The following is a 25,433-nucleotide window of genomic DNA, read 5'->3' as shown; positions in this document are numbered from 1 at the left end:
GGGCGCGGCCGCTTGAGACGCTCTAGTATTCCTCTACTCTATGGCCGCTGATAATTGACAAGTCCCGAGCAGTAAGACTCCTTTCTATTGGATGAGCAGCCTCGCGTAGGCGGGCAGCTCGGTGCACGGCGCGCTGATTGGCTGAATCCGCCACGCGGAGCGGCTGGGCGGTGCATGGGGCGCGCGGACTGAGGTGACGGGCGGCTTTTCTTAGTTTTAGTGAGGACGGGCGCATGTGGGCGCTTTGCTCGCTGTTGCGGTCCGCGGCTGGACGCACCATGTCGCAGGGACGCACCGTATCGCAGGGATCCGCCCGCCGCCCGCGGCCGCCCAAGGACTCGCTGCGGCACCTGCGCACGCGAGAGAAGCGCGGCCCGGCGGGGTCCTCGGGCGGCGCGAACACCGTGTACCTGCAGGTGGTGGCAGTGGGCAGCCGGGACGCGGGCGCCGCGCTCTACGTCTTCTCCGAGTTTAACCGGTCAGTGCGCCGCGCCTGGGGTTCCCTCAACGAGCCACGCCCCGTCCCGCCGGGCCCTCAGTGCGGTGCAGCCTCTGAGCATCGGGGCACCTCCCAGGGCTTCGGCTTCCCTACTTCACAAATGTGGTTCACTGTTGCGGGGGTTCGTAAAGTTATGGTGGTTGGGAAATCCCAGATTCTTTGCACCCATGTGATTTCTGGGGGTCTGTGAAGAACTTCAGACTTGGGTCAGAGCATCCTCTTCCCAACCCTAGGGCCCGGCCTGGCTGTCAGCACTTTCGGAGCTCCACCCTCTTCCGTGCACCCCAAGGCCAGTGCCAGTGTGTCTTTGTTAGCGTGTGGAGTGGACAGATCTGGTGTGTAGCCGGTGATGGGGAAAGAACCCGTTTTGTCCCAGCACCCACACACACAGGCTCCCACTCCTCTCCACCTCTCCTGTGGAGGACTCAAAACCCACCATCCTAATAGCAGAAATGTGGTTCGGTAGTCCAACATGGACTTTTAATTTTTTTTTTCTTTTTCTTTTTTTTTTTTTCCCAGCGTCTACAATAAAGCATCTAATTGGTGTCAGTTTAGTTTACAGAATAAAACCTTCTGAATGTCTTGTGTCATGTTTGTCTTTGTAGATATCTCTTCAACTGTGGAGAAGGCGTTCAGAGAGTCATGCAGGAGCACAAGTGAGTCAAGTCTCTTGCTTTTGGAGGGGGAGTTGATTGCGGAGCTTGAAAGCTGAAATGAGAGGCCAGTTGTTTTTTTATAGCAAAAGTGGTCTTTGTTCTCTTCATGTTATCCTGTTTAAATGTTTTCGCATTCTTAGGTTGAAAGTTGCTCGCCTGGACAACATACTCCTGACTCGAATGCACTGGTCTAATGTTGGCGGCTTAAGTGGTGAGTATATTCTTTGCATTGTCAGAGGCTGGTGGGAAGTCTCCAGGAATTTAACCTGCTTGACCATTTTTCCGAGTCTGGGGTGGGGTGGGCAGCTAGACTTTTTTTTTTTTTTTGTCAGTGACGTGATCTTGGCTCACTGCAACCTCTGCCTCCTGGGCTCAGGTGATCCCCTCACCTCAGCCTCCCAAATAGCTGGGACCACAGGCCCGCCCCACCACACCTGCCTAATTTTCTTTGTATTTTTTTTGTAGCAACTGGGTTTCGCCATGTTGCCCTGGCTGGTCTCAAACTTCTGGGTTCAAGCGATCCTCCTGCCTTGGCCTCCCAAAGTGCTGGGATTACAGGCATGAGCCACCGCACCTGGGCTGGAATTCTTTTTATAGCAGCCCTGTCAGCTGCAGCACAGAGCATTGAAAGCTGTGACTCAACAGATTTTAATATGGATACCCCCCCTCAGTGTTACCATCCACTTAGTTTCTTGGGTTGTGGGGCCAGAGATTTGTGGCAGTAAACTGGAGAGTCTAGTGGTGGTGATTATAGTTAATATGTTTACCGTAGATGCATTGGCAGCCACACACATACCCACTGTCCAGATTACCCTGTCATTTATGCCTCTCAACTGGAAGGTCAGGGTGTGTTGCATGCAAATTCTGTGGGCTTGGTGGCGTGTACAGGAAGGAGTGAAGTGTTAGACCAATCTCCCTTCTCAGGACTGAGACTAGGGTGAGGCACTTAGGGTGCCGCCCTTCACTTTCATGATTCCTTAAATTTTGCACACTGGGTGCCTTGCTACTTCACACTAGTAACAGTTCAGCCTATTCTGGAGGCATTTAAAGAATATTTGATGTCCATTACACCTCTGGCTGGCCTCACTTCTGCTCTGTACATCTTCCCTGGTGATACTTACAAAGCTGGAAGGAGATGTAGATAAATAGCTGGATTAGTACAGGGTACTCCTCCTGTTAGTGACGACAGGTCAAGTTGATGAGAGATCTGATTTTGTGCATCCTTTTTAGGAATGATTCTTACTTTAAAGGAAACCGGGCTTCCAAAGTGTGTACTTTCTGGACCTCCGCAACTGGTGAGTCTTTCCTGACACATCTTTCAAAACACAACCTTTCCTTTTATAATGTCAGTAACAAGAATTTTCGTTTTTGCAAATCAGTCTTCTGCCTTCCAGAAATACCTGGTCGTTGAAACGCTTCCCCTTTCAAGTTAAAATGAGTTCAAAGCCTGATTAACTGTGTGACCTTGAACGAGTTACTTTACCTTTCTGAGCTTTAGTTTATTGATCTGTAAGATTACTGTCATGTTTCATAGAGTTGTTAAAGATTAAATGATGTAGCCCATATAAAGCACTAGATCACTTTATTAGATGTATGTTTGGCACCAAGTAGGCACACAAGAAAGGGCAGCTTTTGTTTTATGCAATAAATTTCTGACGTCTTCTTACCTTTCAAACCAGTTTATTACACTCATGAGAAGTCGTGTGTATGTTGTTGAATATAATAGTTCATTTTCCAATTTTTAAGAAGAAAGTCACCAAGACCTGTTAAGTCTTTCCCCAAAATAACGTTTGAAATTCATCCATTTGTCTCTTATCGAGGCCTTCCTAATCTCTGTTTTCTGCACCTGTAAACTACAATAGCCTCCCATATCCATTCTCATCTTCCTGTAATCCATCTACGACACAGCAGCCAGAGAGGTCACATTAAGACAGAAAAGTAGTGTGTCACTTGCCACCCTAAAGCCTTTCATGGACTCCCCATTGCAATACAATCCAAAACACCTTGATAGGCCCACAAGTCCTGTAGGCCCCAGCCCCTACCCTTACTTCCATCTGTACCCATTGCTGAGCTGTAGCTGCATGGGCTGACTCTTACACCCCTCCAACTCTCTGTCCTCTTCAGGACTTTCGCCCTTCCACAAGTTCCCTCTGCCTCTTCTAATTGCTGCCTGTATTGTTACTGAACCTTCAGGGCTCAGCTAGAGGGTCATTTACTCCAGAACTGTCTCCTTCTCCAGACAAGTTGGATTCCAGCCATCTGTATTTTTCATTTTCCTTGCAGAGCACTTAGCATAATGCCACTAAGCTGTTTGTGTTATCATGTTTCATTTTGTCTCCTCCACTGGCATGACCAGAGCAAGGACTCCATCTCTTTTTCCTTCTGTGTCCTTGGCATCTGACATAATGGATACTCAGTAAATATTTGTAGGAAATGATGTTCAGAATCCTTACTAAGCTTTGTTTTATGTTAATACCTATTGGTAACCTTTTAAATACTTGAATAGTTGCTGTGTTCTACATTTGTTCAGCCATAACTGCTCATTTCTTTGCTTTTCATTAGGAAAAATACCTCGAAGCAATCAAAATATTTTCTGGTCCATTGAAAGGAATAGAACTGGGTATGTCTTTGTGACTCATTATCTGCTATTTCTAACTCATATGTGCCCTGACCTCTCAAATTAGAACCCATTAAAAAATCAACATTAAACCTCAAAGTCAAATGCTTCGTCACCGTGAGGTTTTTTTTTTTTTTTTTTTCCTTTTTTTTTGATAGATGGAGTCTCGCTCTCTCACCAGGCTAGAGTGCAGTGGCACGATCTCGGCTCACTGCACCCTCTACCTCCTGGGTTCAAGGGATTCTCCCGCCTCAGCCTCCCGAGTAGCTGGGACTACAGGCGCACACTACCACGCCCAGCTAATTTTTTGTAATTTTAGTAGAGACGGGGTTTCCCCATGTTGACCAGGCTGGTCTCGATCTCTTGACCTTGTGGTCTGCCCGCCTCAGCCTCCCAAAGTGAGAAAGTGAGCTACCACACCCGGCTGGAGATGGGTTTTCTAAATAGTGACATTTTCTGTGCTCCAACCTCATGCTGCAAAAATAGGGGCCAGGTCGGCAGGAGTGATTGAACAGCCGATGCATGCCTGTGTACATGCTGTATAGCATTCTCCATCCAGACAGCAGGGCTCCTGCCTCAGTTCCAGAGGTGCTTCTCCTCATTGAGTTGCTTTGAATTGGGGACGGGGGTGACGAGGGGCTCCTAAAGGTTTTGTGGCCAACTTTGTACATTGAAACGTGGCTCCAGCTGTGTAGCAGATGGCAAGACTCTTGATGGGAAGAGGCCTCACTGAGGATGCCAGCAGGGCCCTTGTCCTGGCACTGGTGTGCATCTGTGGCTTATTAATACTCCTCTTTTATAGAAACACTAATGCTTTGTTTCAAAATATACATCAGCTCTTCTGGTTGAGATGATGGGTTCCCTGGCTTCATAATTCTGTTTGTTAACTTGGGCCTCTGAAAGTTGAGTACTAGTTTCTTGTTTTTACATTTTTAACGGATAGTCACCAATGATTATAATGTCTTTTCATCTGGCTGTAGTAAATATAAATGGCTGACCAAAATGCACTTTTATTTATTTCCTAAAAATGGTAATCTCCTTAGAAAGTCTGGTTTTCATGTCAGATTCCCACTGTAATTCTGAGGCAGTTCAGTTGCTCAGTGGTTGGTGATCCTGGAAATTACTGTTCCCACACATCTTCACTGATGCAATCGCTTTGCTGTTGTGTGCTTTTCTTGTAGCTGTGCGGCCCTACTCTGCCCCCGAATACAAGGATGAAACCATGACAGTTTACCAGATCCCCATATACAGTGAGTATGAAAGCCAGGTTTCCCAGGAGGAGGGTGTAGGTCCGAGTAAAGAAAACATGGCGGCCGGGCGCGGTGGCTCAAGCCTGTAATCCCAGCACTTTGGGAGGCCGAGGCGGGCGGATCACGAGGTCAGGAGATTGAGACCATCCTGGCTAACACGGTGAAACCCCATCTCTTCTAAAAACACAACAAATTAGCCGGGCATGGTGGTGGGCGCCTGTAGTCCCAGCTACTTGGAGGCTGAGGCAGGAGAATGGCATGAACCCGGGAGGCGGAGCTTGCAGTGAGCCGAGATCGTGCCACTGCACTCCAGCCTGGGCGACAGAGCCAGACTCCGTCTCAAAAGAAAAAAAAAAAAGAAAACATGGGTGAACATACAAACTGAACACTTGCTTTGGGCACCCTGTTTTGTGTTCTGAGCATGATTAGAAAATTTAGCTGAGGAATTAAAATGTGGCTCCTGCCCTTAAGGAGCTTATAATCTGACGGATAAGCACGTCTAACTCATGCCTAATGTTAGTGATTATGCTTTGGAATATTAGATAATCAAGCACTCTCAGTAAATAGATTGCATTCGGGTTTGCACATTCACTGCTTGGAGGATTTTTCCCACAGGCGTAAGTACCCTCTTGATCAGAGGATCATGAAGAGGTTTGCACAGATAGATTTTTAAACATAAATGATGATTACAGCAACTTAAAAGGGGGTTAGAAGCTCCTACACGTTCTGAAGTACCAGGGCCAGATGATGTGGTCTTAGCTTAGGAAAAGAGTCAGTCTTGCCCCTGAGCTTGGCTAAAGACATTCTTGTCTGGTTTTACTTATATATGAAGAGAGTACCAAGCAGGAGGGGTATTTCCTTGATAGTGCTAACTAATGCGATGCTTACCAAGTAGTGCTGATGGGTAACAGACCAGAGCACCCAGCAAAGGCCAGAGAAGTCCAGAACCTGGCAAGGAGATGAGGCTTATGCCGACTGAAGGCAGAAGGTAGCAGGGAGGGGAGGAATGAGCCGGAGCAATGGCACAAGTGCTCCTAGACCAGTGCTGTGACGGGCTGATCAGCAGTCCCATTGCCTGACTCGCTCCTCCTGCTCAGATGCCTTCTCACACCTGAGCCCTGCTGTAGCCACCTCCAGCCTGAGTTGCATCCCTCTGTTGTCCATTTCTAGCACCCTGTTCTTCGCTCCATTGCATGTGACGGGTAACTTTCATGTGTCGTTTGCGTGATCAATGTTAACATGCTCAGTTTTGCTGACCATCGTTTTTTCAGTGCCCGGCAGCCCATAATGAATGAACTTACGTTCATCGTCATTGCAGCCGTGCTTTAGCTTCTTAGAGCAGCGAATTTTTTTCCCTTGATCTTGAGCCTTAACTAAATGTAAAACGAGGCTCCCTCTGGACATAGGTACCCTTTAGGCCTATGTTTTTTAGTGGGAGTTATAATAAATACGCATGTCTACAACTCACATGCTGTTTAGATAACACATTGTTGAGCTGGTACCATGGCCAAGGCTGTGAGCTAAGTGGAAACATAAAGATTAATGGACGTTAAGTGCAGCCCAGAAACCAGGGAGGAAGTTAACTAACTAGTTATTTCCTACTGTGTAGTGAAAGGTGTGCTGATTTCATTGGCGTTCTGGCATTCCCACATATAAACATCTGGGCCTCGGCTCTCCGCTCACCTTGTGCAGTGTGTAATGTGGTGGTGTCTGTACTGACCAGGTGAGCAGAGGAGTGGAAAGCACCAACCAAGGCAGAGTCCAGAAAGGCCTCTCGGCAGGCTCAGCCCAGAACGATCTTCAGACTCCGAGTCAAATGAGAATGAGCCGCACCTTCCCCATGGTAATAGTATAAACAAAACAGCGCGGCGGAAAAGCTTGTGTTTTCTTAATTCTCTGCCTCATAATGCTTGAAGAGAGTCGTTATTATAAGAAAGCCACGTGTGTAAACAGATACTTCTTCCTGGGCTTATTGTGACTTGGCCCGTGGGGGGAATGAGAAGGTTTGTTGTGAAGGTGGCAGCCTGAAGCTTTAACAACAACCAGTCCACAGTTTTGGCCACCCAGGGTCTGGGTAGGCCCAAAACTGTGTTCTGTTTTCCCAGAGGAGAACAGGGCCTGACAAACGGATTCATTTTGTATTTTTCATTAATGTAACTTTCATGCAAATTTTCCGTTAATGTGGAAACTATAACTGCTAAGCCAATGAGACAGTCAAATCAGTGAGAGGATCTGCACCTCATTTTCCAGAATGACAGCCCACTGGGAAACGGAGTTAAAAGTCCAAGAGTAGATGTAGCTCAGGAGTTGGGCTGCTTCAGGAGTTTGCTGTTCTTAACAGAAGACCAGCGTTGGCAAAGCTCGGCAGCTCCTCTTTCTGTCCTGAGGTCTTGTCTAGTGACAGAACCGGGTGACCCCTATATGCTGTCCTTATTTGGATGGCACTGGGTGAAGACTGACCCCAACATTTGCTCTGCTCTGACCCCTTTGAACTTTTGTGTTATTTCATGTTATATGCATTATAAAGGACATTACAATATGTTTTTCTCTCTCTTCTCCAGTCCTAGGTGAAATGTGTCATTTAAAAAAAATTTCACTTGTCATTCTGGCGAGAGTTTTGTGTTTTTCATTTACCCAAAAACATCTCCACATAAGTAGGGGGAGAAAAGTCTTCTTGAGTGTATTAGTGTCTTCAGCCTTTGTATTGGGACAGTAGTGTCCATTTAATTTTTATGCGGGGTGAAATTAGGTATCAGGTCATAATCAGTTTGTGATGTCTTGACAACTTTCACATTTACCTTGTGATAATTAAATGTGTTTTTCCTCAGGTGTTAGCCAGAGAAGAGGGGTAAGGGACCCTTTCCTGGTCGTAGCTTTCATCTGTAAGGTAAGGGAGCTTTTCTGGAGGGCTGTACCTGACTGGGGGCTTGGTCGGCGACCTCTGGTTTGCACTTTTTCAATAATTTGAGGCTAGCTGCTCCTGTTACCTGAGACAAGAAGAGATAGCAGATCTTCAAAAACACTGACGGAAGTCCAGGTGCAGTGGCCCACACCTGTAACCCCAGCACTTTGGGAGGCCAAGGAAGGTGGATCACTAGGTCAGGAGTTCGAGACCAGCCTGACCAACATGGTGAAACCCTGTCTCTACTAAAAATACAAAAATTAGCTGGGTGTGGTGGCGTGTGCCTGTAATCCCAGCTAATTGAGAGGCCAAGGCAAGAGAATCGCTTGAACACAGGAGGAGGTTGCAGTGAGCTGAGACTGCACCATTGCACTCCAGCCTGGGTGACAGAGCAAGACTCCATCTCAAAGAAAAAAAAAAAATTCGATAGAAATGATACTGGCAATGAGCCTGCAACAAGTATTACTACTGACCTTTCATAATTGTCATCACTTGTAGGTTTCAGAGTTTAGATGCTCTGTTTCTCAAAATAACCCCATACTTTTATTTCCTTTTAAATTTTTTTCCAGTGCCCTGTCAGCCTCCATACATTTTTTTTTTTTGAGAGTCTGTCTCCATCGCCCAGGCTGGAGTGTGCAGTGGCATGATCTTGGCTCACGGCAACCTCCACCTCCTGGGTTCAAGTGATTCTTCTGCCTCAGCCTCCCAAGTAGCTAGGATTATAGGTGCATGCCACTACCCCCAGCTAATTTTTGTATTTTTAGTAGAGACGGGGTTTCACTATGTTGGCCAGGCTGGTCTCACTCCTGACCTCAGGTGATCCACCTGCCTTGGCCTCCCAAAGTGCTGGGATTACAGGCGTGAAGTACCATGCCTGGTCCATATTCTTTTATATTTGCCAACAATTGGTCCTTTTAGAATTCCGAAATTATTGAAGGCAGCTGTATTTGTTTTCCTTCACCTCCATCAGGCCTTTATTTGAAGTCAGTTTGAACTCTGTTGTACTTTATTTCATTCCCCTGCAATAGCTAAGGTCTAACATCAGATTGATTGGAATATTAGCTAGCATTCACAGAGGCCTAGATCTGTAACTCTGAAATTGGTCAGATTCCATTAAAAATTTTTGTTACAATAAGCTAGTTTGTAAGATCTGACTAGTGGCTTATTTTTAATAGAATTACACATTAAAATTTTGTCAATACAATTTGCAACAAATTTGTCTAAATATGTGAAAAGATTTCATTGCCTTTTTGTGGGCTTAGATTATTTTTTAATGTTGATTTTGAAATATATTTGGAATTTTTTTCTAAATTCTACAACCTACGAGTGAAAATAATAATGAAAGTAAGTAGTAATTTTAGTGGCAAGATCATTGCCGGTATCATTTCTGTTGATTTATTTGAATAATGTGATTTTCATAAAAGTTAAGTACTATTGTTAACAGGCTTATTACTTGTATGTTTTTGAGTTTTAGACAGCAAAATCATTTTTTAAAGTTTTAAAAATATTTTTGATTATGTTTATACTGTCTGGTTTTTAAACTGTTTTATATGGTAATCTTTAAATCATATTCCTGCTTTTTCCTGAATAGGTAACAGTGAGCATGATGAGAAGTGACAAGCTCACTTTTACACACCCGGGCAGTTGCCCTATTACCAGGCAGCCATTCCTGGGGGCTGCCAGCTGCCTGCCCTGGCTTTTCCATCTCCTTCCTTGCTGTCTTCTGCTGCTGCTTCTGAGGGCTGCTGTCACTGGATTAGCCTGTAACCCGTTTCCCCTCTTCTAATTAATTTGCCGCTCTCAGGTGGGGTTTTGGAAAGCAATAAAGCTGAGCTAGGTCAAGTTCCAGGAGTCTCTTGGCTTGAGGACCTGAGAAACTCATCTGATGGAAGACCTTGGCTTTAGGCAGCTGGTGCACTGTTGGAGCGTTGTTGGCTGCGTTCTGGCTCTCATCAGTCTTCCAAATACTCTGCATTCCTCAGAGAGAAACATATCTCCATGGGTTGAGTTCAGCTCCAGGGAGATGGGTTTCCCTGCCTTAAGTCTGCAAGTACCTTTTTTTTCCTTTCTTTCTTTTTTTTTTTTTTTAATTTTTTGAGACGGACTCTTGCTCTATCACCCAGGCTGGAGTGCAGTGGTTCACTGCAACCTCTGCCTCCCGGGGTCAAGCAATTCTCCTGCCTCAGTCAAGCAGTTCTCCTGCCTCAGCCTCCCGAGTAGCTGGGACTACAGGAGCACACCACCACACCCAGCTAATTTTTGTATTTTTTTAGCAGAGACGGGGTTTCACCATGTTGGCCAGGATGGTCTGGATCACTTGACCTCTTGGTCCGCCTGCCTTGGCCTCCCAAAGTGCTGGGATTACAGGCGTGAGCCACCACGCCTGGCCTTTTTTTTTGTTTTGTTTGTTTTGTTTGGTTTGGTTTTGAGGTGGAGTCTTGCTCTGTCGCCTAGGCTGGAGTGCAGTGGCACGATCTTGGCTCACTGCAACCACCACCTTCCAGGTTCAAGCAATTCTCCCAAGTAGCTGGGATTACAGGTGCTTGCCACCATGCCCGGCTAATTTTTTTTGTATTTTTAGTAGAGACAGAGTTTCGCCATGTTGGCCAGTCTGGTCTCAAACTTCGGACCTTAGGTGATCTGCCAGCCTGGGCCTCCCAAAGTGCTGGGATTACAGGCGTGAGCCACCACGCCCAGCCATGAGTTACTTTTTAACTTCAGGGAGTTAAAAGAAGATGCACATAGTTGATGAAGATTTAAAGGAGAAAATGAAAATCAAATGTCATTCAGCACTCAAAGGCCTACATGTCATTTCTGACTTTTTTCTGTTACTGTGTGTGAACATTTTTTTTCCCTATAAAATGATTATGAAGTTTTCTGATAGAATTATTGTTTGCCTTTCTAAAATAATAACATATTATAGTTGTTTTTTTTTTCTTTTTTTGAGACAGAGTCTCTGTTGCTCAGGCTGGAGTGCAGTGGCGTGATCTCAGCTCACTGCAAGCTCCGCCTGCTGGGTTCCTGCCTCAGCCTCCCAAGTAGCTGGGACTATAGGCGCATGCCACCACGCCCAGCTAATTTTTTGTATTTTTAGTAGAGATGGGGTTTCACCGCCTTAGCCAGGATGGTCTTAATCTCCTGACCTCATGATCTACCCACCTCGGCTTCCCAAAGTGCTGAGATTACAGGCATGAGCTGCTGTGCCTGGTTTATTGTAATTTTTCTCCAAGATAAAAGCAATGACGTTATATTGCCAAATAATTGAAAAATACAAGAGAAATAAAAATCATCCATCCTTTTGTTAGCCTGTCACTGTCATTGAAATATTATGTTATGTGGCAGTTTGCTTGCTGGTTGCTCTGTGAGGCAGTGCTCTGGTGACATTCCTTTAGCTATGGAGGAATGTAGAATGACAGAACAGTGTTTCTCCTCGATGATACTTGAAGGATATTTATTAACTTTCATATTGAATTACATTTTATTAAATTTATAATGAGTTAATGCTGGGAAATAAAACACTGATTGAAGTCATTTTGGCTTTTAGTACTAAAGCATTTGACAATAAATGACTTCTTCAGAATATGGTATACCTTCTGAAAGCAATAAACGTGTTTTAATGAATTGTAAGCAAATAACATTATTTTATTTTTTATTGTTTTTGAGACGGACTTTCGCTTTTGTTGCCCAGGCTGGAGTGCAATGGCGCAATCTTGGCTCACTGCAACCTCCGCCTCCCGGGTTCAAGTGATTCTTCTGCCTCAGCCTCCTGAGTTGCTGGGGTTACAGGCATGTGCACCATCACGCCTGGCCAATTTTGTATTTTTAGTAGAGACGGGGTTTCTCCGTGTTCGTCAGGCTGGTCTCAAACTCCTCAGGTGATCCTCCCGCCTCAGCCTCCGAAACGGCCTCAGCCTCCGAAAGTACTGGAATTACAGGCATGAGCCACTGCGCCCAGCCAACGTTATTTTTTTTTAATCTGGAAAAATACACTTCTAAGAAAACTGATTAAAACCAAACTTCTTCATTAGCCACTAAAATCACATTTATGTTCTCTTTGCTGCAGCTTCACTTAAAGAGAGGAAACTTCCTGGTGCTCAAAGCAAAGGAGCTGGGCCTCCCCGTGTGAGTGTGGGGGGTGAGGCTTCTTAGGACCCACTGGGTACACCTTTCCACTTAAGGAAATCCCATTTCACGGAGGCCGTACCTCTTCATTTCAGTGGGACAGCTGCCATCGCTCCCATCATTGCTGCTGTCAAGGAGGGGAAAAGCATCACTCATGAAGGAAGAGAGGTGAGATGCCTGGTTTTCTTGATGATTCAGCAGTTACAGGTAGGGTCTGGAATGCTGGGCAGATCTGTCTGCCTCAGGCCCTACAGACACCACTTTTGAAGGACGTAGAACAGTTTGGGCATCACTTAGCTAAGTGACAAATGGCCTCTTTTATCTGTGTGTGTCCCGCATGTCAACACGGCTGCATTCGAGCATTTCTGTAGATTGTCCTTTTAGGATCTGGTCGTCCTCCTCCTTAAAGGGTGCATGCTTTCCCTGGTACTTGAGCTCAGGACAGTGTCTAACAACAAACCCCATATGGATGGGCCTGGGGTTTATGGTCCAGAGGAATGTCACCTTATTGTTTGTCAAGATATTTCCTCTGACTTCTAAGGAGATTAGGACCAGTGGCCACAGACTGAAGAAAACCTTAATACCAAGTCTCTTTTCCTGGCCAGTGTAGGCCTGAAGTGCCTCAGCCTGACAGTTACCTATTTAGGTATCCACAAAGAGACCAGAAGGGTGTTGATGGTGATGTGTAAAGTTGGTTTTGTGCTTTGTTTACCTCTCAGCCCACTGGATAGGATATGTCATGTTAGCAGTTGCGTTGAAGGCAGTTCAGCTTGGTGGCTGAGCTGTGACCCCAGTGGACGGGCTTACTTGATTTTGCAGATTTTGCCTGAAGAGCTGTGTACTCCTCCAGATCCTGGTGCTGCTTTTGTGGTGGTAGAATGTCCGGATGAAGGCTTCATTCAACCCATCTGTGAGAATGCCACCTTTCAGAGGTAAGGAGGGGTCTCTAGGGTGGGAGAAGTGAGAGCTGAAGCACAGCCCAGCATCGACTTGGGCATCTTGTAGCAAGAGCCGTGTTTCTGGGAAGGCCCACTGTCTGGGTTTACAGTTCAGAGGCCAGGACTCCTGCCTTAAGTCACTGTTGGTAGTTGGTGGGCTCCGGTGTCCACAGCCTCAAAGTGAAATTAGAAAAGATTGAAACATAGAAACCACTGAGGACTCAAAATTCAACTAGAACTCTTACAGCTCTTATACTAGAAGAAATTGTAGAACTTTTTTGAGTTCTAACTAATGCCCAGATTATTTTGAACTGAATTAATTTTCTTCCATTACCTGCATTGAAACAAATGAGGTGGGTCAGAGTGTGAGACTGTCGTGGTCAAGAGTCTGTGTTATGGGATGGAATCACAGCTGGGGAATGTCTTTTGGGCCACCAGCCACTCTGTTTTTGTCCTCCATCAAAGTTAAGCAGTTTTGCAATTCAACTTTCACCCCAGGTAGAATCATCTTTGACCCACGTATCTGAGTTTGAGTCTTTTCCCCCACTCGTAATGGTTTACCTGTATTTTTCCTGTTTCTAGTTTGTATATACCTGGATTTTTTCACTCATTTTTTTCTACTTACCACAACAAATCCTTTTGGGCTGCTGTACCCCTTCTGAGTCAGAGTGTTAGGAGTTCTTTCGTGGTCCGCTTTATTCTCTGTGGGTGAATGTGGGTGCCCCGGTAGCCCAGGCTTTGTATTTTAATCAAGTGTTGGGCAGCAGAGCCCAAAACTCATTTCAGTGAATGAGGTGTTGTTTGAGAGCCATGTGCGTGGTGATGGTGGGGTAGATAAAAATAGCTACCGTGTGCATTTCTTTTTAAAGGGAACTGGAGGGAAACACATCGGCATGTTAGTAAGTGCTCTGTTGTCCAGGTGGTAGAATTTCAGACGATTTTCATTTTCCGTGCCTGCGTCTCAGGTCCTCTGGAAGACAGACACCAAGGTGACATTGGAGGTGTAGGAGGTTTATTCAAGGAAATGCTCATGAGAGAGAAAGGAGAGAGGGAGCAGGAGGAGGCAGGGAGAGCCTGGGTCCGGCTTTGCAGGTCAGACCCCTATAAGGAACTGCAGTGCTGAGAAAGGATCAGCCAGGCCGACTGGAAGGCCCAGAGCAGAGCGTGCCAGATAGAAGAACCCCGTGTCCATTGGAAATGGCCAAGCAGCGGGGTCTGCTGTGAGAGCATGGCCTGGGTGTGGAGCCTGTCACCTCACTGCAGTGCCCGCGGAGGGCCGCACAATGCCCCTCCCTGACTGCATGGTCCCTGTCTTTGTGTGTCCTGAGTCTGCATCACTTTGTAAAGCCCCACTTTTCTGCCCAGGTACCAAGGAAACGCAGATGCCCCCGTGGCCTTGGTGGTTCACATGGCCCCAGAATCTGTGCTTGTGGACAGCAGGTACCAGCAGTGGATGGAGAGGTATGGAGCCCAGCCCAGCGGCACTTGGGGTAACTCTTCTGGGCAGTGGTGGATTCCCCTCTCCTCCCCTCTTGCTCTTTAAAACGCTCCCTACCCTTCTGCGCCTGCCTAAACTTTCTGTGGGATTCCTGCCTTCCCAGAATTCTAGGCGTCCCAGATCTGTGCCACACTTGTGAAGACAATGCACCGCTAGGTGGCGCAGTGTCCACACGATCCCATTTATTTTACACCCTCCACACTCTTCAGGGTGTCTGAACAAATACTGCCGTTTGGTTGAAGATTCCATCAGTGAATCCCAAAGAAGAGATTGCAGATATAAAATGACAGCTTCCGTTTACTGAATGCCCACTTTGTGGGAGGCAGTGTGTGAAATACCCTTCATTTCACTTCATTTCCTCTAGGGTCGTCCCCAGTGGCCCTGGGAGGTAGATGTTTAGTCACTGGAAGGAGAGGGAGCTTTACTTTTTCCTCAGGACATCGCTGGCCAGGGCCAGGTGGAGGCGTATGAGTTGAGCTCGGGTGCGGGGTGACCTTGGGCTGCTTTTTGGCCCCTGCCTGTGTCTCCCCACGTGGCCCCTTTACCTGCCCCTCCCTGCATGGCCTGCTCTCCTGCTGTGTCTTTCATTCCTCAGGGTTTGAGTCCCCTATTTGTATGCCCTGGACATCTTCTTTTTCTTGTTTTTCCTCTCTCTCTTCCCAGCACACCTGAAAGGCAGCTGAGCTAGGGAACACCGGGCTTTGAGCCAGCAGGAGTGGGACCATATTTGGCCATGTAGTAACACTGCTTGGGGCAAGTCACTGAAGTGTTTGAACACCTCATCCACATGACCACTCCCGAGCTCAGCACCACTCCTCGGGGAACTGCTTCCTAACAAACGCTGCAAATGCCGGCTCTGTTTCATCGCAGGTTTGGGCCTGACACCCAGCACTTGGTCCTGAATGAGAACTGTGCCTCAGTTCACAACCTTCGCAGCTACAAGATTCAAACCCAGCTCAACCTCATCCACCCAGACATCTTCCCCCTGCTCACCAGTTTCCCCTGTAAGGTAGTGTCTCAGACCGGCGCCTTGTCGGCCCAGCTCTCACCCCCTTTCTTTCTCTCCATGAATGCATTTTGTCTCTTTCAGGAGGAGGGCCCCACCCTCAGCGTGCCCATGGTTCGGGGTGAATGCCTCCTCAAGTACCAGCTCCGTCCCAGGAGGGAGTGGCAGAGGTCTGTGCCATCTTGAACTAATGGAATCGTCTCAGTCGGGTTGGGAAACATTTCTGTAAATAGCCACATAGTAAATGTTTCAGGAGGCTCTCTAGACCATATGGTCTCTGTTGCAACTATTCAACTCCGCTTTGAGCACAAAAGAGCCACGGACAATAAGCTAATGAATGGGCTTGGCTGTGCGCCAATGCGAATTTATTTAGAAAAGCAGCCTACTCCAGGCTGGGTTGAGGTGGGCGGATTGGGGCCAGTAGTTCTCCTTTTCTAAAATTGCCTTGCCTGGAAATAGCAGTGATAGAGCTCATGTGTTTCACAGTATAGAACATAAGAAATGTATGATGAACAGAGTCACCCATAGTCCTGTGGCCCAGAGATAATGGTTGATAACATTTTGTGTTTCTTGATTTGTGTGTGTGGGTTTATGGCCTGACAGTCTTTTCCTGTGTCACTAAATAGTCTTAAGTAACAAGATTTTTATTGGTATTCCAAATAGGGATGTTTACTCGTTTGGGATGTTTCCAATTTTTTGCTGTTTTAATGAAACAATAAATGTCTTATATATACATCTTTGATGGGAAGTCTGTTCCCTTCAAGTCATTCCTAAATGTGGGATTACTGGCCCAGAGTGTGACACTTGTTAAGGTACTTAATCAATGTAAAATGCCATCTTGAAAGCCTCTTCCAGTACACTCCAACCAGGAAAGTGAACAGCCTTACTGCCCCACATCTTAATTGTCATTTTTTTTCTTTTTGAGATGGAGTTTCACTCTTGTTGCCCAGGCTGGAGTGCAATGGTGCGATCTCAGCTCACTGCAACCTCCACCTCCTGGGTTCAAGCAATTCTCCTGCCCCAGCCTCCCGAGTAGCTGGCATTACAGGCGCCTGCCACCATGCCTGGCTAATTTTTTGTAATTTCAGCAGAGACAGGGTTTCACCATGTTGGCCAGGCTGGTCTCGAACATCTGACCTCCCAAAGTGCTGGGATTACAGGCATGAGCCACCACACCCGGCCTGTTTTAATTTTTAAAGATCTGAACCTTGATTTTAAGTTGCCTGCCCACTCCACAGTGTTTTTATTAGAATAGAGCATGTGCTGGATTATGACTGGATGCTGTGTGCTGTTGAGGTTGGATACTTGGGGCCCTTTAAAGGATTATAGTAGCAAGACTCGGGCCCACAGCGACATCACGGGGTTAAAGAACCTGGTGTCCATTTGTCGGCATCTGCACAGGCTCTTAACACACAGCAGCGATTCCCAGCCCTAGCCGACATTCACATTTACCGCATGCCTGTGAAAAATAATGCATAGGGCCTGCCCCAGACCTAGTGAATTGGATCTTGAAAGTTAGGCTTGGGACTGACAAGCTCCCAGATGATTTTAATGCTCTGCCAGGTTGAAGAGCCGCCTGTCCAAGAAGTTGTCACTCCGTGTGTTCTGGGGCTTGCTAGGAAAGTGAGATCTCAGCGTAGAGCTGCTGAATTGGCTTCTGCGTTTTGCCAAGTTCCTGGATGTGAACATGAGTTTCAGAGTCACTCCTCTCGGGGCTCTGCTTCTCAGCTGGGACCATTTACCCCTTAGAGGATGTTTGGCAATGTCTGGAAACATTTTTGGTTGTCACAGCCTGGGAAGTAGAGGTTGGGGTCCTGCAGCAGGACAGCAGCACTGGCCACAGAGAAAGAAAAAACCGTCTTGCCCTGAGCATCAGTAGTGACTGGCCCTGAGGCAGAGCGAGGCAGCCTCCAAAAGGCGGTGGAGCAGAACTGCCCCAGATCCTAGTCACTTACCCTTCAGTGTTGATCGGAAGGAACAACTTCCTGCAGATTGTCCCCCTGAATTTATTCTGGACATCCACATTAGGGTCTGCTGAGGCCATATACACCGTCCGTCACCTGAGATGCTTCTCTGTCTCCCTGCAGGGATGCCATTATTACTTGCAATCCTGAGGAATTCATAGACGAGGCGCTGCAGCTTCCCAACTTCCAGCAGAGCGTGCAGGAGTACAGGAGGAGTGCACAGGATGGCCCAGCCCCAGGAGGTGAGTGGGAGCCTGCAGAGCAGCCTTTCTTTCCTGGGCTCTCCCCCTGCTGCTGTTTTCATAGCATTGAGTAGAGTGCTGGCGGGGCGCATTCTAACCTGGCTTTTCAGTTTAATCCAGGGCTTCTCTACTTTGGCTCTATGTTAGAATTATGGCCATTGGAGGAGGGGGCTTTGTGGAGTTTAAGAATCCCAATTCCTGGCTGAGTGTGGTGGCTTACGCCTGTAATCCCAGCACTTTGGGAGGCTGAGGCGGGAAGATCATGAGGTCAGGAGATCGAGAGCATCCTGGCTAACACGGTGAAACCCCATCTCTAATAAAAATACAAAAAGTTAGCCAGGTATTGTGGTGGGCGCCTGTAGTCCCAGCTACTTGGGAGGCTGAGGCAGGAGAATGGTGTGAACCCGGGAGGCGGAGCTTGCCGTGAACCAAGATCGCGCCACTGCACTCCAGCCTGGGTGACAGAGCGAGACTCCGTCTCAAAAATAAAAAAAAAGAATCCCAATTCCACCCAGTCAGAGCATTTGGCGATGGCACCCCAGTATTCTTGACAAGGCACACACTGAGTGAAACAGTTTAGTGAGCACCTGTGGAAAGAGCTTTGAACAGGGACTTGGCTGGCAGGGATCTCATCCTGGCTTTATGGATGCACATCCCTGGAGGATCTTGGCCACGTCACTCAACTGAGGCTGAGGGCCGGGCACAGGCTTTGGAACCATCGGGTCTCGCTGGATTTGAATCCTGACCCTGCCTCTTACCACCTTCACTGGAAACCTGGGCCTGTGAGTCTGTTTCTCCCTTTGAAGCAGAGCATTTCCTACCTGATAGAACTGGGAGGATGAGACCGAAGTGCATGGTCTTGCAGTAAGAGCTGGATGCAAGGCACACTCTGCTCTCTTGAAATAAATGACAGTTCCCAGCATAAAGAGATGTCATTTTTTTACATGTAAAAGAATGACAGCAATTCTTTTGAAGAAAGGACTGGAGAATGTACTTGTTCTTCTTCTCAGCCCTTTGGTGACAAATAGCCTGTGGGTCCCACACTGGTGTGAAGTCCTTTGTGTGGCGGCAATTGCCAGGGGCCTGCCAGTCCCCTTCCTGGGAAGCTGGACGGAACTGTGTTGCTTACCCATGTGTCTTAGTGTGTTTTTTATTATTATAAAAGAATATGTGAGACTGGGTAATTTCTCAAGAGAAGAGATTTATTTAGTTCATGGTTCTGCAAGGTCCCGGCCCTAGCTCCCAGTGAAGGTTTTCATGCTGTGCCATAACATGGCAGAAGAGGGCAAGTAGGAAGTGGACGCTTGTGAAGATGGGAAAACCTGGGCTGCACCCTGGCTTTATAACAACCCCCTCCCCCGGGAACAAATCCATTCCCTTGAGAAGTACTCCAGTCTCCTGAGAGCCAGTAGTTAACTACTGCAGCTCCAAGCCACTCAGGAGGGTCCGTCCCCGTAGCCCAAACACCTCCCACTAGGCCCCATCTCCCAACACCGCCACACTGGGGAGCACGTTTCCACGTGAGGTTTGGGGACAAACCAATGATACTCAAACCGTTGCACCTTCTCAGGGCTGCATGCTGGCTCGCTTTTGACCCAAAGGGACGGATTGTTTCACATGGATTTTTTCACAGAGAAAAGAAGTCAGTACCCAGAAATCGTCTTCCTTGGAACAGGGTCTGCCGTCCCGATGAAGATTCGAAATGTCAGTGCCACACTTGTCAACATAAGGTATGCTGCTCTCCCAGGAAGCATCCTTCCATCAAAGGCGTGTTTACTTTTTAAACAAAAGTCCTGCTGCACTCACCAGGCGATTTGAAAATGCAGCGGTATCAAGCCCTGTCACTTGTCATGTCGCCTGGAGTGTCCAGGAGAGGAGCGTGGCCTTACTGCATTTTATAGCCTCAGTAGCAATGTTTTACCCTGGGAATCACCACAGTTCATCCCATGATGTCTTTGAATAAAAATAGCTGATATTACTGTGCGCACTACACCTAAGAAATCCTCTCGTTTAATTTTTACATTAATCCTATGAAGTGGTGAGTAACTCCCCGTTTTGTTGATGGGTGAACTGATGCTCAGAGAGGCGACTTGCTGTAGTTCCTGCAGCTGGTAAGTGGGCATCTGAAGTTTGAGCGGGGACTTGGGGTCTTGATTGCTACCTGGTATTGTCCCCCAGCTATCTGCTGCTAGTATGGTAAAAAGCTTTAGGGTTTTGCATATTTGTGTTCAGCCCCTTTATTGGATTCCCCTTGACATGTTTTTTAGTCGATTCTCTTGGGTTTGCCTGGGGTCATTTATCAGCAGAGACATGAGTCAAACGCTTTGTGAAATGTACGTTACCTCTGCAGATAGTATGAGAAGAAAATAAGATTGTGCATTAGTAGGTTTGTTTTTAAATTTTGCTTTGTCATCTTAGATGCTAGTGATGGATGAGAAACAAGCAAATAGTGCATTAAATACATACAGCAGTGACGAGCTGTGCCCTGACATCAGAAATACACAATCTGGGGTGTGTTTCTCTATGGTTGAGGACATGCAATAAAGCAGCTTGGAGTGAGCCGGCCTCTCCCGGGGGCTGAGATCTTGGGGGAAGAAGGGCTTTTTGAGTTGCTGACCTGACCCCCCCGCGAGTGGCTTTTGAACCGGCTGGAGCTAATGGGAAGGTGCTGTTGCCACCTTGTGTCCCGACTCCCTTTTCCCCAGAAGGTCATGTCTCAGCACTGAGGCTTCTCTCTGCAAAATGAGTGCAGCCCTCTCCGTCTTCCTGGCTCCTCCCAGAGAAGGAAGAAGGCCAGAGCAGGTCAGCACTCTCTGCCTTGGAGCAGAGCTTCTGAAATAGACTGCACATCAGAATAGCCCAAGAAGCTTGTCAGAATCCAAGCTCCCAGAGCCCTGCCTAAAACCAAGTCAGAAACCCCAAGTGACACCTGGGAGTCTGCGTTAACTAGGTCCATGAATGAAGCACCTGCAGCCCGCCCTGCCCCAGGTGTCTTTGAGGACATGAACTGAGGAAACCCCAACTGCATGCAAAGGGGGAAAAGTCTGATGGCAGCTGGACCTAGAAACAGCAGTCTTATATGGCTCAGTGTCTGTCCTGGTACTCTCAAGAGAGGCTGTGGCCACAGTCAGTCTGTGTAGTCAGATTCGTTGTTGGGACTAAATGCTTTAAACTTTTTTTTTTTTTTTTTTTTGATGCCCAGCCTCTGTGTAAGTATACTTGAAAGGGTTTCAGGGTTCCATGGATAATTCTTTGCTGTAAAGAGGATGACACATGTAAAATTACCTTTACGGTTCAATTAATTGGCTTTTATATTAGCTCCTCAAAGAAAAGCACGAGAGCCGGAAATTTCTACAGCTGCTTCCTGGTCTTGTCCAAAGCAGACATCAACCTCTGAACTGTCAGCAGCCCTCCCAGTGGCGGTGACTCTCTTGCTCTTCTCTTCTGTAGCCCCGACACGTCTCTGCTACTGGACTGTGGTGAGGGCACGTTTGGGCAGCTGTACCGTCATTACGGAGACCAGGTGGACCGGGTCCTGGGCAGCCTGGCTGCCGTGTTTGTGTCCCACCTGCATGCAGATCACCATACGGTGAGTGTTGGGCTGGACCACAAAGCTGGAGCCTGGAGGAGGCACTGCTACACTGAGTTGGCCCTTTGGCCGCGTCTTTTCCTCTGCTTCCCTAACTTGCCCAAGCTTTTGTTACTCATCTCTAGCTAGGAAATGGTCTTTCACAAAACTCAACATAGTCCTTCTGTGCCACAGGAATGTCTTCTATTTCTATTAATTCCTTTCCTGCAGCAGGACAGGTTTGTGTTTACCCAGCCTGCTTTGAATTTTGAATCTCACACGGCCTGCTCAGAGGAAGCTTTGGCCAGATGCAGGAGGTGTGGCTATGAGACCCTCACTTTGGTCTCCTGGGGTGCTGGGCCCTGGGCCATTGCCCTCTTCCCAACACGGGTCCCGTTGCTTTCTGCCTGTGACATTTCAGGGTCATGGCGCAGGGGGCTTAGCATGTGCCACCCCCACTGCGGCTGTGTTAGAGGCTGGTGGGTGACATAGGGCTGGCAACTCCTGCAAGAGGGAGGGCTGCAGACCCTAACCCAAAGGAGATCGTCCTCGGGCCTGGCTAATGCATTTTTCCTGTTTCCTTGCCAGGGTTTGCTAAATATCTTGCTGCAGAGAGAACGAGCCTTGGTAAGTGCGGCACTTTGTCTACGTTTTGAGTTCCAGTGGTTTACACATCATCCGCCACGCCTCTTGGCCTCCAGCGTTTATTGAGATGTTCCATCGTTGAGTCAGCACTTGGATTTTTTGTTTCAGGCGTCTTTGGGAAAGCCACTTCACCCTTTGCTGGTGGTTGCCCCCACCCAGCTCAAAGCCTGGCTCCAGCAGTACCACAACCAGTGCCAGGAGGTCCTGCACCACATCAGGTGAGCATCCAGGGCAGCCTGGCCCCTGGGTTGTTGCTCGCTTCCACCTCCTTCAGAAGCTCAAGGTTGACACTGGGGCAGTTACCACTATCCCCCAGCAGCCTTGCCCTTGACATTGTCCCAGAAGGCAGAAGCAGGAGAGAAGTGCCCTGGCTGAAGGACAGACACCATTAGATAGTTCCCATTCATGCTTATTTTCTTAGAAGCATGTCTTCCCAGTCCTCATTTGAGTTCTGAACTGCTTTCTAAACAGTGACCAGCTTTTCTTCATGAGACAGTTCCGGAGCCAAGCACCCAAACAGTGGCTAGCACAGAGACTGTCCATACCAGGTGTGTGGCCAGCGGGAGGTGGCACATCCTCATCCCAAGGGGAAGGAGTCCCCTCTGCTGGAGTCGCCCGTGGCCTGTGCTGCCTGAGCCGGAGGCAGCATTCACCTGCTGGGTCTCTCCCAGTGGCCCAGAGGCTTGGGTTTGGCGCTTTGAATTTGACAGCTGTGTCTTCATCTTAGTGACTATGATTTCAATCATGTTTCCACCTAAGAATGATTTTGGGGTTCTCCAGCCAAAGACTTAAACTTTGGTTCCAGATGTCTAAGAAATGTTTGTTATCATTTTAAATGTTTTGTCTTTTTACAGTATGATTCCTGCCAAATGCCTTCAGGAAGGGGCTGAGATCTCCAGTCCTGCAGTGGCAAGCTTGATCAGTTCGCTGTTGGGAACATGTGATTTGGAAGAGGTAAGGGGCACCGCCGCAGGCGTTGTGGGGACGAGGTGGGGAGCAGAGCTGCAGAGCCCTCCAGCCCCGCCCTTTTAGTTTCAGACCTGTCTGGTGCGGCACTGCAAGCATGCGTTTGGCTGTGCGCTGGTGCACACCTCTGGCTGGAAAGTGGTCTATTCCGGGGACACCATGCCCTGTGAGGCTCTGGTCCGGATGGGTGAGTACAGGAAGAAGCCAGCCACCGTGAGGTTGCTCTGGGGTTTGTGTCGCTGGAGGTGAATGCAGCTGAGCTTGCGGGGAAACAGCAGCAGAGGCAGGAGACTCAGGTCCCCGCCCTCAGAGTCTCTGGTTGTCATTCTAATAGGCAGACCCAGGGCCAAGGGAGCCGAGTGTTGACGCCAGGAAACAGCATGTGACTGAGGCCTGCGTGCTGCTCTCGCAGAGAACTCCGCCCTGATCCTTGTGCTTTTTCTCCAGGGAAGGATGCCACCCTCCTGATACATGAAGCCACCCTGGAAGATGGTTTGGAAGAGGAAGCAGTGGAAAAGACACACAGGTAGCAAAGGCCAGTTAGTCCTTGTCACCCATATCCTCTCCCTCCCCTACTACGTGACACTGAGCAGCCATCATTTGTGTCTCCACCAATGTGGTGCTGCCCTGCTTCCTGTCAAGGGCTATGGGGGCTTCCTTGACCTGTGGCAATGCTCACAGGCCCTTGGCCTTTATTTTTACAGAATTTTCTAGGCAAGGTTCTAGAGTGAGGCACAGTTTTTTGAAAGCATTTAGAAATAGCTGAATGAGCTCTAAGCCATGTCAGAGAATTCCCAGGGGAAGGTGGGGGCTGGGGGACCGAATCTTGCACTGTTAATTTCAACGAAAGAGTGCATTACCCCAGGTGGGCCCTGTGCTTTCTCTTGGGTGCCCTCATGGACAGATTTGGCAGCCAACACAGAGGGTGGGCTTCATTCAGGGGAGTGTGTGAAGGTTCTGGCCCTCAGGGGAGATGGTGCTGGCTACGGAGGTGCCCGTTAAGAAAACCCACCAGCTTCCCCAGGTACCCTGGCAGTTGACTGCCAGGGTCTGTGCCATTCTTTGCAGTCTTGCACTTGGGTTCAGCTTCAGTCTGCTCTGTCCTTTGCCCGCAGCACAACATCCCAAGCCATCAGTGTGGGGATGCGGATGAACGCGGGGTTCATCATGCTGAACCACTTCAGCCAGCGCTACGCCAAGGTCCCCCTCTTTAGCCCCGACTTCAACGAGAAAGTGGGAATTGCCTTTGACCACATGAAGGTCTGTATGTCACGTGGGCAGCACGGGGCGGGGACGGGGCAGGGAGACGGGATTCTACACACTGAGTAGGACGGTCAGCTGGAGTTAGCTTTCTTCTTTGGGGCCACCGTGGGAAAAGGGTATCTACCCGTCACTAACCAGGTCAAACCACACTGGGTTTGCTGGTGAGACCCACTTCCTGCAGGGGCCAGCTAGTCTTCAGTCTCAGTCCACTGGAAATTTCTTAAGAGTCTTTTTAGGCCGGGACTGCTCACACAGTCAAGGCATTTGAGCCTCAGCACAGACCTGTGAGACAGGTGGTTGCCTCTTGTGAGTGGGAAAGCCAGGCCTGAGCCTTGGCCTTCCGGAATGAAGGGGCGGGGCCCAAACCAGGCCTCCTTTTTCGGGAGCTTGATTTTGAGAGCATCTGGACTGCTTTCCCTTCCCTCTCCGGAGGCCCTTAGCCAGGCCTGGGGAGACTCTGTCCCTTCTTTAGAGGGCTCCCTCCATGCCATGCTTTTTTCCATTTCAACTGTGACCTGTTGGCTTGTGCGTAAGGAGGGGGCGTTGGCGCTGCTGTGTGAGCGCATGACTACATCTCTCCCAGCTCCTGTCCCCACCTCTGCCCCTCTGAGGCAGGTCCTTGTCTTCTATTGTGTCTTCTAGGTCTGCTTTGGAGACTTTCCAACAGTGCCCAAGCTGATTGCCCCACTGAAAGCCCTGTTTGCTGGCGACATTGAGGAGATGGAGGAGCGCAGGGAGAAGCGGGAGCTGCGGCAGGTGCGGGCAGCCCTCCTGTCCAGGGCTCTGGCAGGCGACCTGGAGGATGGGGAGCCCCAGCAGAAACGGGCCCACACAGAGGAGCCCCAGAGCAAGAAGGTCAGAGCCCAGTGAACATGTGGGAGTGACGCTGAACTCTGAAGGCTGTGTGTCTCCTGCCCCACGCACACACCCGTATCTGCCCTCCTTACTGGTAGAAGCTGAAGAGCACAGTCCACCCAGGAGGCAGCTCAGGATAGGTGGTATGGAGTTGTGCCGAGGCTTGGACTCCCAGATAAGCACTAGTCTATAGACGCCTCTTAGGACTGGTGCCTGGCACAGCCGCGGAACAGGAGGCTGCTACACGGAAGCAAGCAAATGAACTGATTTCATTTCAAGACAGTATTTAAAGAAGTCATGGAAACAGATGGCAGCACCTTTCCTCTCATCCAGCAAAGTGATTCCCTGCACGCCAGAGACGAGCAGAGTCGCAGGAACACTGGGTCTAAGTGTCCGAGACTCAACGAAAATAGTATTTCAGCTGCAATAAAGATTGAGTTTG

At 48.4% G+C, this 25,433-nt stretch overlaps 1 protein-coding gene across 2 annotated transcripts; it reads left to right on the top strand.

The window, feature by feature from the left end:
• Positions 1-115: 115 nt before the first annotated feature.
• On the top strand, positions 116-25,433 carry ELAC2 (elaC ribonuclease Z 2). Of its 2 annotated transcripts, none has more exons than XM_023188085.1 (24): positions 116-478; positions 1,105-1,155; positions 1,296-1,366; positions 2,386-2,450; positions 3,718-3,775; positions 4,954-5,022; positions 6,746-6,865; positions 7,851-7,909; positions 11,988-12,046; positions 12,142-12,214; positions 12,866-12,978; positions 14,350-14,445; positions 15,353-15,491; positions 15,573-15,658; positions 17,576-17,694; positions 19,328-19,424; positions 21,145-21,283; positions 21,851-21,889; positions 22,016-22,125; positions 22,762-22,861; positions 22,940-23,060; positions 23,321-23,399; positions 23,989-24,133; positions 24,779-25,433. In XM_023188085.1, exons 1-24 carry the CDS (start codon positions 234-236, stop codon positions 25,004-25,006), a joined length of 2,481 nt encoding a protein of 826 aa, XP_023043853.1. In that variant the 5' UTR covers positions 116-233; the 3' UTR covers positions 25,007-25,433. The 2 variants fall into 2 exon arrangements, with proteins under 2 accessions (XP_023043853.1, XP_023043851.1); XM_023188083.1 differs by having other exon boundaries at positions 19,265-19,424.

The sequence above is a fragment of the Piliocolobus tephrosceles genome, chromosome 16, assembly GCF_002776525.5.
Source record: "Piliocolobus tephrosceles isolate RC106 chromosome 16, ASM277652v3, whole genome shotgun sequence".
In the NCBI taxonomy this organism is placed as follows: Eukaryota; Metazoa; Chordata; class Mammalia; order Primates; family Cercopithecidae; genus Piliocolobus; species Piliocolobus tephrosceles.
Note: the sequence above shows the minus strand (reverse complement) of the source record. Positions and strands in the feature narration are given on the sequence as shown.

Excerpts from the sequence above, each read along its gene's own strand:
- ELAC2 (XM_023188083.1), top strand. The coding sequence starts at position 234 with ATGTGGGCGCTTTGCTCGCTGTTGCGGTCCGCGGCTGGACGCACCATG. Across the intron at positions 3,776-4,953 it reads ATTGAAAGGAATAGAACTGG|CTGTGCGGCCCTACTCTGCC; the intron begins GTATGTCTTTGT and ends CTTTTCTTGTAG. Across the intron at positions 6,866-7,850 it reads TGAGCCGCACCTTCCCCATG|GTGTTAGCCAGAGAAGAGGG; the intron begins GTAATAGTATAA and ends GTTTTTCCTCAG.